Source organism: Athene noctua, chromosome 4, assembly GCF_965140245.1.
Source record: "Athene noctua chromosome 4, bAthNoc1.hap1.1, whole genome shotgun sequence".
Classification (NCBI taxonomy): Eukaryota; Metazoa; Chordata; class Aves; order Strigiformes; family Strigidae; genus Athene; species Athene noctua.
In genome coordinates, this window is record NC_134040.1 from 55,907,947 (window position 1) to 55,923,464 (window position 15,518).

General features: G+C 40.8%; 1 protein-coding gene across 2 annotated transcripts in view; it reads right to left on the bottom strand.

The window, feature by feature from the left end:
- CSGALNACT1 (chondroitin sulfate N-acetylgalactosaminyltransferase 1) overlaps positions 1 to 15,518 on the bottom strand; it is a 45,702-nt gene that overhangs the window by 14,617 nt on the left and 15,567 nt on the right. For both annotated transcript variants that reach the window (XM_074903963.1, XM_074903962.1), the window contains exons 3-4: positions 3,326 to 3,579; positions 731 to 1,649 (exon numbers count right to left, since the gene is read on the bottom strand). In XM_074903963.1, coding sequence (XP_074760064.1) covers positions 731 to 1,364 — 634 coding nt within the window. In that variant the 5' untranslated portion in view covers positions 1,365 to 1,649; positions 3,326 to 3,579. The remainder of the gene's footprint in view (positions 1 to 730; positions 1,650 to 3,325; positions 3,580 to 15,518) is intronic.

The window sequence follows — 15,518 nt, forward strand, 5'->3', positions numbered from 1 at the left end:
TCAGAGCTGCCATGCAGCAGGGGCTAACCTGAACAAGTATCAACCAATCACAACCCCTGGAATACATCTGGTGCCTCTGGCTGGCTGGGGAAAAGCATCCTGACTGGAAACAGGTAAGCACTTTGGTTTTAGTGACAGAAGATGTGAAAGAAAAATTGGTTGAAAAATTGGTTGCTGTTAAAAATGGCACTTTAAAAATCCACACTTACTGTCTCAGCGTTACATGTGAGGGTGAAGACTGTTTAGCTTTAGGTTAATCTTCGCTAGTCATTTGAAGTTATAGGTGATACCAGCTGAGTTATTGCGCTCCTCAGCTGCTGTCCTCAAAACATGTCTTGCCACTCTGACAAAGCTGTGCAGGTGGAAGTAAGGGTAATGCTGGAGTTTGGATTTGAACTGCAGTTGTCAGTCTTAACACTGGTAACAGATCTGGGATTGCAGCCTGGTCATTCACTCCTCGCTTTACCAATTCTGAGGCAAGCCCATGACTAGAGAGCTGTGAGCACACATTGGTGTGCACTACGAGATTGGCAGGCTCTGTTGTCACAAAGTCCCGTTCCCCAGGAAAGCTGCCATTCTGCAGCTGTGCCCAAGACAGCATCGCTGTGTCACAGCACTAACGCTGTCCCAGACTTCTGTGCTCTGAGATAACACCCGTTTCCCTCAGCAATGCAGTCAGAACCCCCACCAGCACTATGTGGGCCTTCTAACCTGCTGTCTGCATACAAACCTTCAAAGAAGTCGGAGGCCGTGTATACACGGTGTTTTGCATTGATGTCCCCTTCTGGATTGTTCAAACTCCCAACAGCTAACTCGATCACCTCTATCAACTCATCTCGCTTATCCTTCCTTACAGGTTTCTCTTCTGGGTGGCGTGTCAGCCCTGTCTCCAGCTGGTACACCTTCTGCAGGGTAAAGCTCTCAAAGGGCACGGCTGCATACTCCGTGGACAGCTTAACACCGCTGTGCACCTCTGCTTTGTCTATCTGAGAACGAAGGAAAGCCAGCAGGTTAGCCTGGGCCTTCTCCGGGTTGCTGTGGTCAAGCCGAATGTTCAAGGGGTCTGGGTACTGGTCTTGCACATTCTTAAGCTGCTCGCTCCTGCCCTGGAGCTCAGCCTTCAGCTGCGCAATTTGTTTCTTCAAGCTGATAATGTAGTTGCGGTGTTGCTCTTCTCGCTCTTGCAGAATAGCTTCATATCCCTCCTTCACAGTCGGACTGTGCACCCTGGGCAAGGCAAACTGCTGGTTGTCACCCTTGGGTGTGCAAGCCAACATATAAACAATAGACACCAAGCAACAGGCCACCACCAGCAGGCCTACAAGTCGGGGAATAAATAGAATAAAACCTCGTCGGAGCATCATCTCTCAAAAATGGTCTAACCCCACACATGCAACAGTTCTTACATCCACGCAGTGCCACAGAGGCGCCTGGACTTGGAGTACTCTTACACAGATGCATGTATATGCAAGAATTGGCTTGTCAGCTCTCTTAAAACATGTGCTCTGCCTCTATATTGGGCTCTCACTGGTGTTTACCCAGCAGGACCAAAAGACAAGCTGTGAAGCAGACAGGACACCTCCTGATCCTCATGGCAACACCTACACTGCTGCAATGTGATCAGCTGGGGGCTGTTGGAGTCTGAGGACCTGAAAGACAAATGACAAGGACAGTCATTCAGGCACATTAGAATTTGTTCATTCAGTCCAGACCAGTGAGAGTGTTCTAAGAATTTACCTCATTTCTTAACTGCTCTGGCAGATCTCAGAGCTGTGAAGTGCTTGTGCTAAGACCAAAAATGTTCCAAGACCCTTACACAGGAAGTACTGTAGGCATGCATTTAATTTTGATAACATGACTTGGTCCATTGCCAATGAAAAACTAGCCCAGGCCTCAAAGTTTTTCATGCTTTAGAAATATTAGGAAGTCATCATCTGTTACTTTCTGGTGAGATGTTTAAGGTACTCAGTTCATCTGACAAATTATGGCCCTCCAAGCATTCTCAACCCTTGGAGCGCTCAGATTCTGAAAGCAGTCAGTCCCACAGCTACAGCATACAATTCAGCTTCCAGGTTTGCTTTTCCAAAACACAGTGTGGCAAATGTGGTTCCATCTGAACACACAAAGCCTGACCTGGAGTAGAAATTTGATAACCAAGAAACTAGGAACTGTTATCAAGATCAACTGCTGCAACTGACATTGCTTGACATAACCTACCAGGTGCTCCCACAAAAACCAAAGAACTAGGGATAGGATTTTTTTCAGGAGCTTTCAAGACCAAGTCTTACTCAAAATCAGGGGAAGCTTTGTTTCCATCTAGGAGGCTGTCATCATTGCACACTATATTACCATTCTAAGGCCCTCTTCTTTTTCTCATAATATTATAAGAAATCTTGTACCAATGTACAGTACTACTGTGTTTTCCACATATGCTCCCCACCCAGGAGTGAAGACCACAGAGAGGGTTTAGGGAAAACTGACTTAGGTATTTTTTAAAATAAGAGAAGTTAAAACTGTGTATGTTATCATTTTCAGTAAGACTTCCTCAAGTATACTTACAAACAGGAAAGGAAAATTAGATGACTGAACATGAATATTGATCTAGCTGTAAGCTACATTAAAACAATTGCGCTGAGAACATTACCAGTAGGATTTTCAAAATCCCTCAGTTTTGGCCTAAGTCCATGCTGATACAAAGAACTTAATCATTTACTCAGATGAGAGTAGACTTAGGCCAAGGCTGAGTAACACCCTAGATTATGCTGTGACACTGCATTGTTAGACTCGAACACAATCAAATTAACCCCTTGACGTTCTCCCCTTGGATGCATGCATGACATTATGACACTGCTTTTGAGAATAGAGATTCATAATCCTTTTAGTCACACATCCTTGCTGGCAGACTCTTAAGTAAAAACAGTTTCTCTAAGAATAAGAGTTTCAGAGCTATTTTCAGTTATTTCTAGTCTTGAGCCAGCCTTCTGTAGGACTTATCAACTGCTACATGACTTGCCCTGTGTTTTGATTGACTATTAGTATTTACAGTTGTTATGCAGAGATATTTCTGATCTTTGAACTGTTATTAATGTTTTATCAGGCTGCAGAGCTTCTAGAAAAAACCCCACACTTTTAGAGTAGGAATTAAGAGGGTTAGAATGAGCTATAAAAATACTACTGTATTTTTCTCAAAATAATGTTGAATGGCTATTATAAGTATTTATAGGATTCTGCGGAAAATGCCAGAGTTTTCAAAGGAAGAATTGTCGAGGTTGAAGAAAACGTGCAAGCAGCAGGAAAAAGGACAGGATGAAATTGGCACCCTTACCTTTTTGCTGTGATCTTCTCTTTGGAATATCTTGGTCTGCTACAGCTACTTTTCAGCTCGCCACAATCTTCTGTTTATCTCCCTTCTTACGCCCTTCCCAGAAAACGCGCGTACTATAAAAAGCACTGTCAACCTCAGAACACCTCTTCATTGCTTTCACATTTGCCAGCTGCCTACATCTTCAGTCTGTCTCCTGTGTGGTGAAAGGCTGTAGTGGAGACGCTTCCTATGGATGCACTATAAAAGCTGGCCTCCTGCAAATGTAAAGGAGCTTGTCAAAGCAGGGAAAATTAATCTGGGCATTTCTAACTCTACAACAGATCTGGCTAGAAGACTGCAAGAAGGTAGTGTGCAGTGAGACAGGGTCAGGAAGTGGTAAGATGTAGTACATAAAACACTGCTGTGCTTGTATGCTTCACTTCACACAATTAGTCCATTGACTGAATTGGCAGAAGCTGAACATCACTGAAAGGATTAGTTGTGCTAACACAGTATAAACTGAAATTACATCTCAATGGCTTAGATAAACACACAATTTCATTTCTATAAGCAGCAACAGATTCAAGTTTTGGGTAAAGAGCTTTTCAAATGTTGACCTTAATATATGTGTGTATATATATATCTATATCTATCTTCACTAAAACATACTGGGTCTCTCTTCAGGGTACTCTCTTTCCTTAGCTAGTTTTCTGGTTTGGACTCTCATCCATCAAAGATGTATCTTTAAAAACACTTCAGGACAGCAAATTAACTGAGCTACTTTGTCCTTTGCACCACCATGTTCATAACAAGAAACTCAGGCCATGGGGATTTCCACCTTCTTCACGGGGATTTTACCATCACAACTGGAGGCATCCTGACAACAGGCACCCATTACTCACCCTCCGTTGCTAGATCTGTCTCATTAAATTGTACTGTTGGCTTCGGTAGCATTGCCTTGCAGTGACTGACATTTAAATATACAGCTGTTACTGTACTACTATCTCATGGGCATGCTTGTGAAAGCAGTCCCAATCCATGTCAGTGCCAAAAAAAACAGATTACTTTAAGTCAACACTGAAGGTGGTCACAGCTAAGGCATCTCAGCTGCACAGACAGTACCAGAAAGCTAAGGATGGTAACTCCTCCTAACAACTGTTCTGTTGATTTCACCAGACCTACACAGTTTCACACCAACTGAGAGAGCCTGAGATGAAGGGGACACAAACTGAAATGTCATTTTTTTTCCAGGAACTGACAAAAACACCTCTGTATTTCACAGCAGTCAGCTGCATCAAGTAGCATTAGTCTATTTGCAAAGAGAAGCTTTAATGAATATGCAGTGGTTAGTCTGATAGCCAAGGAAAAGGACATTAATTCTAAGAAAGCCTCTGTTTGTAAAAACATCTTCAGCCTCAGCTCAAACTGTTAGCCGAGCCAGAGGTCAGCCCAGCTCACAGAGATGCTTTTCAGTTGTTTTCAAGGATCCTGGGCTCAAAAATGATCTAAACACAGAACCAGGTTCTATCATCACTGTAAGCACTGCGTAAACAGCGCTGCACAGTGAAGGGTGCTACACCCAGTCATAGGGAGTGGCAAAACTTATGAAAGTTGTTTGGTTTGAAATTTTGGATCATATGCACCCACCTCTGTTACTCACCAGCATCTGGATTTTTAATGGACTATAGAGATACAGGAAATTCATCTCTGCACAGAAAAGACAACATATTTCAAGTCTGAATTTTTGACTCCCCAAAACCAAACTGAGAATTTGTGCAGAAGAAAGGGAGTCAAAAAATGTATCGCTGTATATGTATCTCCCCTCTGAGCTCTACATTCTCCTTGCTCCTCATGTTGAGGACAGAAATGAATGGCAAAAGAACAGTCACATTTGCAGAGGCAGTGATCTCTCAGCACATATGGCAGGGGTAATGCCAAATGATTCCATGTTTTCAAGTACTTTCTGCCACAGCTGTAACTCAGAGTGGCAACTACCATCCATTTTATTTCACAAAATATTTTTAAATTCCTTTTTTTTTTTTTTTTTTTTTTTAGTAGAGGCAGTAAATGGCAGAAGCTGCAATTAGATTTTGTGTAGGTGTTTGAAACATCTTCACTGAACAGCAGCACATGTTGCAGTGAGATTTCATTAGAATCATATTAATCTCTGAAATGAGCTCCGGAGAGGAGGAAACAGATGTTTCACCCAGACTTTAAGTGCCTTAAAAAAAAAAAAAAGACATTCTGCAGCCACTTGGCATTTGCCTCAAGCTTTTAATTACAAAGACTTCACATAGTACTGCAGACAGTTCAGTCTGCTTTAAATGTTAGGGACAAGATTTTGCCCCTTTAGCCCTGACAGAAAGTGGTACATGCTCACCAAGCCGCTTTCCATGATTTACCTGAAGTCATGGCTAACTGGGGAGGTCCTATTGGACTGGAGGGTGGCAAATGTGACACCCATCTACAAAAAAGGCAGAAAGGAGGATCCAGGAAAGTATAGACCTGTCAGTCTGACCTCAGTGCCAGGGAAGGTCATGGAGCAGGTCATCTCGGGTGCCGTTAAAAGTCATATAATGGACAACCAGGGGATCAGGCCCAGTCAGCATGGGTTTATGAAAGGCAGGTCCTGCCTGACAAACCTGATCTCCTTCTATGACAAAATGACCCAACTATTGGAGGATGGAAAAGCTGTGGATATTGTCTACCTCGATTTTCAAAAAGCATTCGACATAGTTCCCCATAGAATTCTCATAGAAAAAGTGGCTGCCCATGGCCTGGATGAGCGAACGGTCTGCTGGGTCAAGCACTGGCTGGATGGACAGTCCCAGAGAGTGGTGGTCAGTGGAGTTAAATCCAGCTGGTGGCCGGTCACAAGTGGTGTTCCTCAGGGCTCGGTGTTGGGACCATTTCTGTTCAATATCCTTACTGATGATCTTGATAAGGACAGAGTGTATCATCAGTAAGTTCACAGATGGCACCAAGTTAAGCAGGAGTGTCCATCTGCATGAGGACAGGGAGGCTCTGGAGAGAGACTTGGATAGATTGGATCAGTGGGCCAACGTCAACGGGATGAGCTTCAACAAGGCCAAGTGCCAGGTCCTGCACATGGGCCACAACCACCCCAGGCATCACTACAGGCTTGGGGAGGTGGGGCTGGAGGGTGTCTGGAAGAGAAGGATCTGGGGGTTCTAACTGACAAGCAGCTGAACGTGAGCCAGCAGTGTGCCCAGGTGGCCAAGAAAGCCAACAGCATCCTGGCTTGTATGAGAAATAGTGTGACCAGCACAAGTAGGGAGGTGATAGTGCCCCTGTACTCTGCACTGGTGAGGCCACACCTGGAGTATTGTGTCCAGTTTCGGGCACCTCAATACAAGAGAGACATCGAGGTGCTGGAGCGAGTGCAGAGGAGGGCAACGAAGCTGGTGAAGGGCCTGGAGAATAAATCCTATGAGGACGATTGAAGGAGCTGGGACTGTTTAGTTTGAGGAGGAGAAGGCTCAGGGGAGACCTCATCACTCTCTACAGCTACCTGAAAGGACAGTGTAGAGAGGCTGGTGTTGGTCTCTTCTCACAGGTAATTAGTGACAGAACAAGAGGGAATGGCCTTAAACTGCAACAGGGGAGGTTTAGACTGGACATTAGGAAAAAAATGTTCACAGAAAGAGTGGTCAGACAGTGGAATAGGCTGCCCAGGGAGGTGGTGGAGTCACCATCCCTGGATGTGTTTAAGGGTCGTTTAGATGAGATGTTGAGGGATATGGCGTAGGGCAGAACTTTGTAGAGTAGGGCTGATGGTTGGACTCGATGATCCCAAGGGTCTTTTCCAACCTGAATGATTCTATGAAATTCAAGCCACTCAGCAGAATGGGACATGTCACAGGGATTAAATTTAGTCTCACAAAAAGTGTTTCAGGTGCATGTGAAGGGAATTCAAAGATAAATTATTTTTCCTTAATGCCAAATCATAATTTTTCAACTACTTTTCAGCCCAGTTCATCTGCCCGGCGCTGAATTAAACAAAAGGCCAAATAACGAAAAGAACCTGTCTGATAACCTGACTGGGGTACCTTCACAGCCTTCTTGTATTGTCCCCTGCTAAAAAGCACATCACTACTCCCTCTTGGGTTGACATTCACACATCCCAAACAAATCACTTATAATTCTAACATCTGTTTTGCAATTGATAGAGCACTTGAAACAGACAGATTGTTAAGAAATAGTGTCCAGAATCAAAATGTGAAGTGTCAGTACTTGAAGACATTAGACAACTTACTGTAAAAAGCTTCATTTCCTAATCTTTGATTCCAGAGTAATTTTCAACAGAAAATCTTACTTGCATTTCCAGGCATACTCTCAAAGAGGAAAGTCTTAGTATCTAATTCCACCCTCAGAAAGACAATTACATTGTTCCCCTCTATAATTAACAATTACAATCCGATCATCTTGCAAACGGGTTACAACAACTATTAGAAGCAGTCAAACAAATCAAGAATTCCTCAAAGGAATGAATGTTCCTGGAAATATTATGTTTTCTTCTTGTGAGGGAGCTGAGAAGTGGCTGGTTTTATATGCAAGATACCACTATAGGCTTCTTGCTCTGAAGGTTACAAAACCAATGCAGAAGTTGTAACTACTCCAGACCCCAGTACTGCTCATTTAATTGGTTTCCTCTTATTAAGGTAAATCAGCACCTTCTGCCACGACACTTCAGCTGAGTTCTGATGTCCACGTGTACTTGTGTTAGACCATGCACTTACATGCAGTCTTGATGCTCGTGAAGGTGACTTTCCCAAAGACAGTCCAGAACAGAAATCAAGAGGCACTCTGAAAGCCTTCTGCTGTTATATGCAGCAAGTGTGCCAGTTGTTTCAACTTTTACAGTAGTCATTATTTCTATTACAGTAGAAATGTAGTAATAATTATTTATTTTACAGTGTCATATTTCTATCAAAAAAACCCAAACCCACTCAAAAGGAGTATTGGGATCCCTTTGTCCTCCCAGGGCATACACATTCTGTGTGTGGGTGCATCAATGCTGATAGACGTACTAGTGAAAGCACCACTGCTTTCCACTGTAAATCAAATTAGTTTTAAAGTAAAAAAACACAGACATTAAACATCAATTAAATTCTAACTACATCTGAAAAGAACCAATGTAACATCTCAAATGTTCTCCATATACCAATAACATTGTTGTCTATTATAAAAAAGAACTATTACTTTAAGTAACTGCAACAACACTCCCAGAACTACTTTCTCTCCCCCAAAACAATGTTATCTGTGAACGACTTGGCAGTTTTACACAGATCAATAACCAGCATTTGCAGGACCCTGTATTAGGAATGTTATTTTTTGTATGAGACACTCAGATTTCCACCTTACAACCACAAACACACTACCCCTCTCTGCTAAACACACGGACTTGTAGGTATATCAATCCACAAACCCTCAGTACAATTGTTAGTTGGGGGTACTATAGGACACTTCCAAAAGCCTTTACAGGACTCCTGGAAGTTTCCACCACCCTATTTATTCTCCAGTAGGCAATGTGACAGATGCATGGCCCTGTCAAGCTCCAAAGAGAAAATGCAGAGAAGAGATGACTCACAAATTCTGTGACTCACAAAGACCAACTCTATGCTACTGCAGGAAAGAAATGATGATACAACTATGCTTCTCTCTAAAGGACCACTTCTTATTATCAAGCTCTGACCTGAAGTTTTAGGAAATCAGTTGCTCCAAAAGTGTTTTGAACTTTGCTAAAATGGAGATGAAAAATATGCATTTGTGTTGACCTGGAGTTCAGCTTGGTCTTTTAAGAGCAATTAACAAATCATCATAGTTGTCAGTCCTAAAAATTAATGGTTGGGCTGGACAGCTGAGACGTCCAACTTATCTGGAAGACCAGCACCTTCTGAACATGACCTTCAATTTAATTTCATTCAGGTAAGTGCTATCTCAGTTTTGTAGATGTGTCAAAAAGAAGCATTTTACTCCAATCATGCGATGCTGCAACAGCCCTATACAACATCAAGGATAACAACATGCTAACTAAGAACCATTTCTTTTTGCAGGAAACTAGCCAACAAATCTAGGACAAACTACAGCCAGGGAACAGCTAAAAGTTGCTACCCTAATTTACTTCATTTTAAGATATAATTCAACAACTGCTCTGCCTATAGGGAGCTTCCAGAAAGACGAAACTCAGTTTTAACATGACTTCTGAAATGGCTGAGAGTCAGCATAATAAGACGGATAGAACACAAAATCCTTTAGTATTTCCTTATTAAAACAAATAATAGGATAAATTTTGCTTACCCGTTTAAGTCAAATGGAAAAAATGCTGTTACTTCACTTTGAAATGTTTACACACACACACACACTCAGTGATTTACACAAGCGAAAGAAAACTGACTGCCACCACAGGAATGAACAGTCATTCCTTTTAAGAACAAAGATGATCGCAGCCTTATAAAAAGTAACTTACATCTGCAGCAGCAAGACCTGTAAAAATGAAGGGATCTACACCTGTGTAAGGACACATCATGAATGTTTGTTGGGTATAGACCAGATATTCTTCATGAATGTGTCACATGACTGTTAGTTAAAATATTTTTTGTACAAAGTACATACTAATATCATTTTATGACAGGAGCTCTAAGGATTCTGTCAGACGTACATCACACAGTACCACAGCCAGACTTTCAATGAAATCTAGAGCCCTGTGCATGTGCACAGGCCTGTGGTAAAGGTCATGAATCAGTGGAGGGTTTAGCATGTAACTAATTAAGCAGGACAGTCTTTTATCCATTGATAAAAATGCACAAACACGCATGACTAAGTTGCATTCAGAAACAGGAAAACCTAGCTAGGCTGAGCTGCAGAGTGGAAAGCAGTTTGTGCATGTCACAGTATTTATCTAGGACTGCTTTAGTCAGGGCTATATAAGCACTCATATGTTTAGCTGCCATCGGACCATCCTTTCAGCTGCACCTGCCAAGTGTAATGGAAGTCCACTGCTTTGAGAAAAGCTGTTAGGTGATAAAGTACAGTAACAGTGACTTAAGGTCCCTATCCTATCAAAGTCTTTGTAAGGTAGCAATATAGTTTTAGGATGTCTGAACAACCCAGTCTGACCTGGAGATTCCCTCCTTCTCTCCTTGCCAGAAATCCCCTGTTATAGCTAGAAACCCCTGTACCAAGCTAGATAGTGGAACTGAAATTCATTAACTCCAGCAGAAATGACATCAGAGGTTTCCTCCCTCCTGAGTCCAGTAGGGAACTGAGGAGATACATCTGGGTCCCACAAGTTATATTCTCATGGTAATGCAGAGCCCTAAATTTTGTGCTCCCTGTACTTCAAATGAAATTTGCTAGATAGTGTGGTGTCAAGACAGTGCTTCAAATAAAATAATTAGGAGCAAAGGGGACAAGAGAAAAAAACAGCTTGGTAGACAAGGTATAAAGGGTTTGGAATGTCATCTAGACTGAGCAAGAATTATTGGGATAGGGACTAATATTGCTGACCAAGACTACTGTTCAGCTACAGTTTACATTACAAAAGAAAATCAAGTTTCAGACTACAAATTAACAACAAAGAAACCAAAAAATAACTGCAACCTGGTTCAGTATAGAGACAAGTTACCCAGGGTCCACACACAGCTCTAAAACATGCAGCATTAACAGCTCTCATAACTCATGTACAAGCCCCAAGCTCTGCTGACCTGCATTTCTCTATCAGTCTGGTCTGTACTGATTGACAGGAAGAGGCCAGTCCCCTGACTCAGCCCCCATTTCCTTCCTCCTCCAGGTTAGCACTTACTCTGAAACAACACGTGCCACAGAGTCCCATTTGGTTCATCACCACTGTTTTGATATGTGGTTTTGGTCAAAGGCCTAGCATTTCCTTGGTATATCAGAAGAGTCTTTTAGCAATTCTTCACAAAGCCCAAGCTTTTTAAGTCATTTCAGTAAAACAAATTTTTTTCTCTTTCTAGAGAAAGTTTCCTAATATCTTTTTTATTTTTTAATCTGAGGCTCACACAATATTTTAATCTCACCAACCTCACCTTCATCATTAAACTAGCCAATTATTTATTGTAGGAACATGAAAAGATAAATCACAGCAAAGTCTCCGCAGAAAAGGTCCAGTCAGAGGGGAAAAAGAAAGGAAGGTTTTCCACATTTAATATTGTACAGCCTATCTACTTGATCATTAAATTCGTCAAAAAAGCAATTGAAAAAAAAACCTGAAGGCAACCAAAAGGTAAAGAACGACATTGCCAAACACAGCTGTCTACAAAAGTTTACTTAGGTTGATTGATTTCAACAGAATGGAGACGTTTTTACCTTTTCATGATACTCTATCACTTATATGGATTTGTTTTTAATAAAATATTTCAATAGGTTGAGAATATCTACTTTGTTTTAACTTAACAAATCACAGCGCTTCAACTTTCCACTTCATGTTTGGTTTTGCAGGTTTCTTTGTAAATGCCAGAATGCACACAGGCCCACAGAAAACATTACTTTTGATCAAATGGCTATAAGAAAAAAAATTTTTTTAACTTTATGAAAAATGTCATCACATTTCTACATTCTTAGTTAAGTAATCCAAGCCACATTTCCAAGTGTTAACGAGACACCTGTTCACAGTTACTTCGGTTTCTAAGATTTTATCTCTGATGCTCAAATCATATTGAAAATGGGAGCTGTGCTTTCAACTTCTTTATAAAATACCTCAGTTCAAACAAGCAGTCTGATACACTAACAGCTGATATACTAATTTACAGTCATAAAGATAATTTGTCATTGGTCATCAAGAAATTTATGGAGTTTATTATGGAGATTTTAAATGTAGTTATTGCACAGTTGTCAAGAACTCTTAAAAAACAGCCATTCAGCTACAAACATGTTAAATGTTAACAGTTCACACAAGAGGCATCCTCGTTCTCTAACATAGAGATGACTGATGACATAAGTAGTCAGTTTCCCTTGCCAGTAAAAGCTATTTTTTGTTTTTTCCCTTTTGTTACATGGGAGAAGTACACCCCGCAGACAGGTCAGCATTTCCTGAAAGGTTCCAAAGAGCCTATCTCTTAAAACAACAGCTTCAGGCTTCAATCAAAAGCAAAGCACGTTTCATGCAAAGTTATGAAATAACACACACAATATGAACTTACACTATAACGTTTCTTTTTTCTCATTGTACCATAGAGGTATCTGGCTTGGTTTGGTTTAACAAGCCATATATTAAAGTTGATGCAAACTCAACTTTTCTTTCTTTCTTTTTTTTTTTTTTTTTTTTTTAAAGGATAGTTCATCTTTTTGAAGAAAACAGTTTCCTTAAATTAGGTGCATTTATAAAGATTTTCAGAAAATAGGAACAGGAAAAAAAAAAAAAAAAAAAAAGTACAATTCCCCAAACCTACCAGAATATTTGAAGAAAAGAGAGTTCCTTATGAGATAAAGCTTCATGCTACTGAGTCTTTGTTTCTGTTCTTATGGAAACCTGCCTGCAAATGATAGCATTATTTTTTATTTTAACAAAAATTGGCTAGAATATGTGCTGGCAAAACTATGCAAGCTAATGAAATAAAAAGAAGAAACTGTGGCTGTGCCTTCACAGATTTCTTCCTTCCCCTCCTTTTAATACAGTTTTCTGTAGAATATAAAACTCATACCATTTCCAATGAGAACCCGTGACAGTTTAACTCAGAGGAAGATATTCCCACCCCCAAGTCAATGTCCTCTAGTCTGCCTGTTTTCTAACCCATGGAAAAGGAAATGTGGCTTTTTTTTGTAGTCTCTTACAAGTGTACCTTGTCTCATTAACTTCTCTGAAGGGTTTACTCTAATCGTGCAATGCATTCTGGATTACAGGTCTAAAGACTTAAAGTCCTTCTACTGATAACTGATTACATCAATTGATTTCATTGTTAATAAGCTGTCACACTTAACAGAGGACCACATATGAATAAAGTCTCTGCGATCTCACATGCCAGAGATAGAAATCCTGTCACACTAATGACATACCTGATGGATTCCATATAAACTGGGTGAAACCTGTATTTCTTTTATCATTACATCTCTACCAGCTTCTTTCTGTATATTGTTCTGTTATCACCGAATTAGTTCAAGGGCTATTAGAAACAGCCACAAAATGCCTCACTGCAAGTATTTCAGCAGTCCCTAAAAGAACAGTTGTTCTCCTACTGATGGGAAAGCATCTCTTTTTTCTAGCAGCAGTCAGTTTAACAGACAGAGTTTTCCAGGACTGACATATTAAGAACAAATGGCAAGAGAATTTAACACTTCCTTGTCTAAAAGAGGATGGAAAGCAGCTGTCAGTGGAAGATATTTATTGGAAAACACCAGCTGAAAGATCCTATAGGAAAAAATGAAATATGAGCAAATGGTGTCAGCATGTGGATGTGAAGCAAGAGAAAAAAGGCAACTCATATCTGGTTTAAACAAAACTCCCATAGAAAGAGAATTTTTAAGTGGTAGGTAAGAGCATGCACAGGGGATTGTGGTGGTTTAATTCTCTCTTCTGGTATGTATTCTTGACAAAAAACTCAGCTTGACTTTGCATTGAAAGCATGACCAAAAAAAAAAAAAAAAATCATCAGTAAAATTGGAGCATCTGAGGGAAATCCCTGTGATTTTAAAGGAAAATATGGGTGAGAGAAGCCACTTGACAGAGCAGATCAGATCAGCCATCCATTTAATGTTCTACATTGCCTCTCTCAAAGGATACCAAGTGCTTTGGAAGGCACAGAAGTCTTGTACAACAGAGAAATATTTCTAACTTCTGTGATCTTGATGATCAACCTATTCCCTTAGTGTAAGCTTGTATTTTATAACAGACATGCACAAGAAACAATTCTCCTATTTGGAAATGTTATATTTCTTCACTACTCCTCCAGATTTTTAACACAGTTTTGATCCTTCACTGCTTCAAAATTGCTATTCTTCCATCTCCTCCCTTGTCAGAGAAGTTACACCCTTCTAGGCATTTAAGTACTAGTTTTAGCTATTTCTGAAAGAGGACAACCATTTCTAACAGCTACTCTTCTTGATTAGTACTTCAGTCAGTTCTATTAAGTTGTAGTAAAAAAAGACAAAGTGTATTCCCTCAAAAATAATTGGAAAGTTCAAAGAACATAATTATCTCATAGATAACCCCACTGGGACAAGGATGCAGTCACAGGCAGAACTCTCCTTTATTTACTGTAAGGGACATGCATGCTGAGAGATGTGCTCACATTACCTAAGGTCAGGCTCCCGCACTTAGCTGCTGAATTATCTGCCTGACTGAATCTACACACAGCAAGAACCATGTTCCCGCTGGGAGTGAGGAAATTCACCTGGCTAACTTAACCATCTAGTCTGTCAGATGTCTACAGATGGCTAGGGCAAATGCTCCCCCAGACCACCTGTTCCACACGATTATTTCACTGAAGAGCTATGCGCAAGCATCATCACACTAAGCCAACTAACTTATTTTACATAATTACAGCATATTCATTACTGCTGAAGACCACAGATCAACAGAGGGAACGTGCCAGGAAGTGGGAAACCTCCTCATAATTTTGACACACTGACTTGCCTCCTGTAAGACTAATCCAGTGTCCTACTCTTTATTCATTTTATTTCTGACTTCAGCCACTTGTCTGGGATTACGGGACATCATGCAACCTGTGCAGTGCAACAGTACAGTATGTCTGCAGTTTTTCCAATACACCCCAGATGCACTGAGCAGAAAAGGGAAAGAATATAATGAAAAGCAGATGTTCTTGACCTCCCCTTTAGTTTTATACACCAGCTTCCGCTTTATCCCAGCTATTCTATCTCAAAATGTATAGTTGACTCAAAATACAAGAAATGCAAGCAACAGGCACCAGTCTGAGTTAATAAGCTGAGTTACTTGCTGAGGAGTCATGCATACATCCATTATTACAGGCCTAAAAATAGCAGTCCTTTGAGAAGCTGTTAGAACAACAAAATGTGGCATATGGATATAAAAGTAATCTGTGGATAAAAGAAAAACATGGTGACAATCTATTGCAAACAGATGGTTAAATAAATAAAGCCATTTCAGCCCAACTTCAAGTAGCAAATATTGCCATCATTATCAGTGATGTCAAAGCCAACTGCTCCACACGGGGTCTCACTGCATTCCCTTCAGGACAGCCAGGCTCCCAGGCAA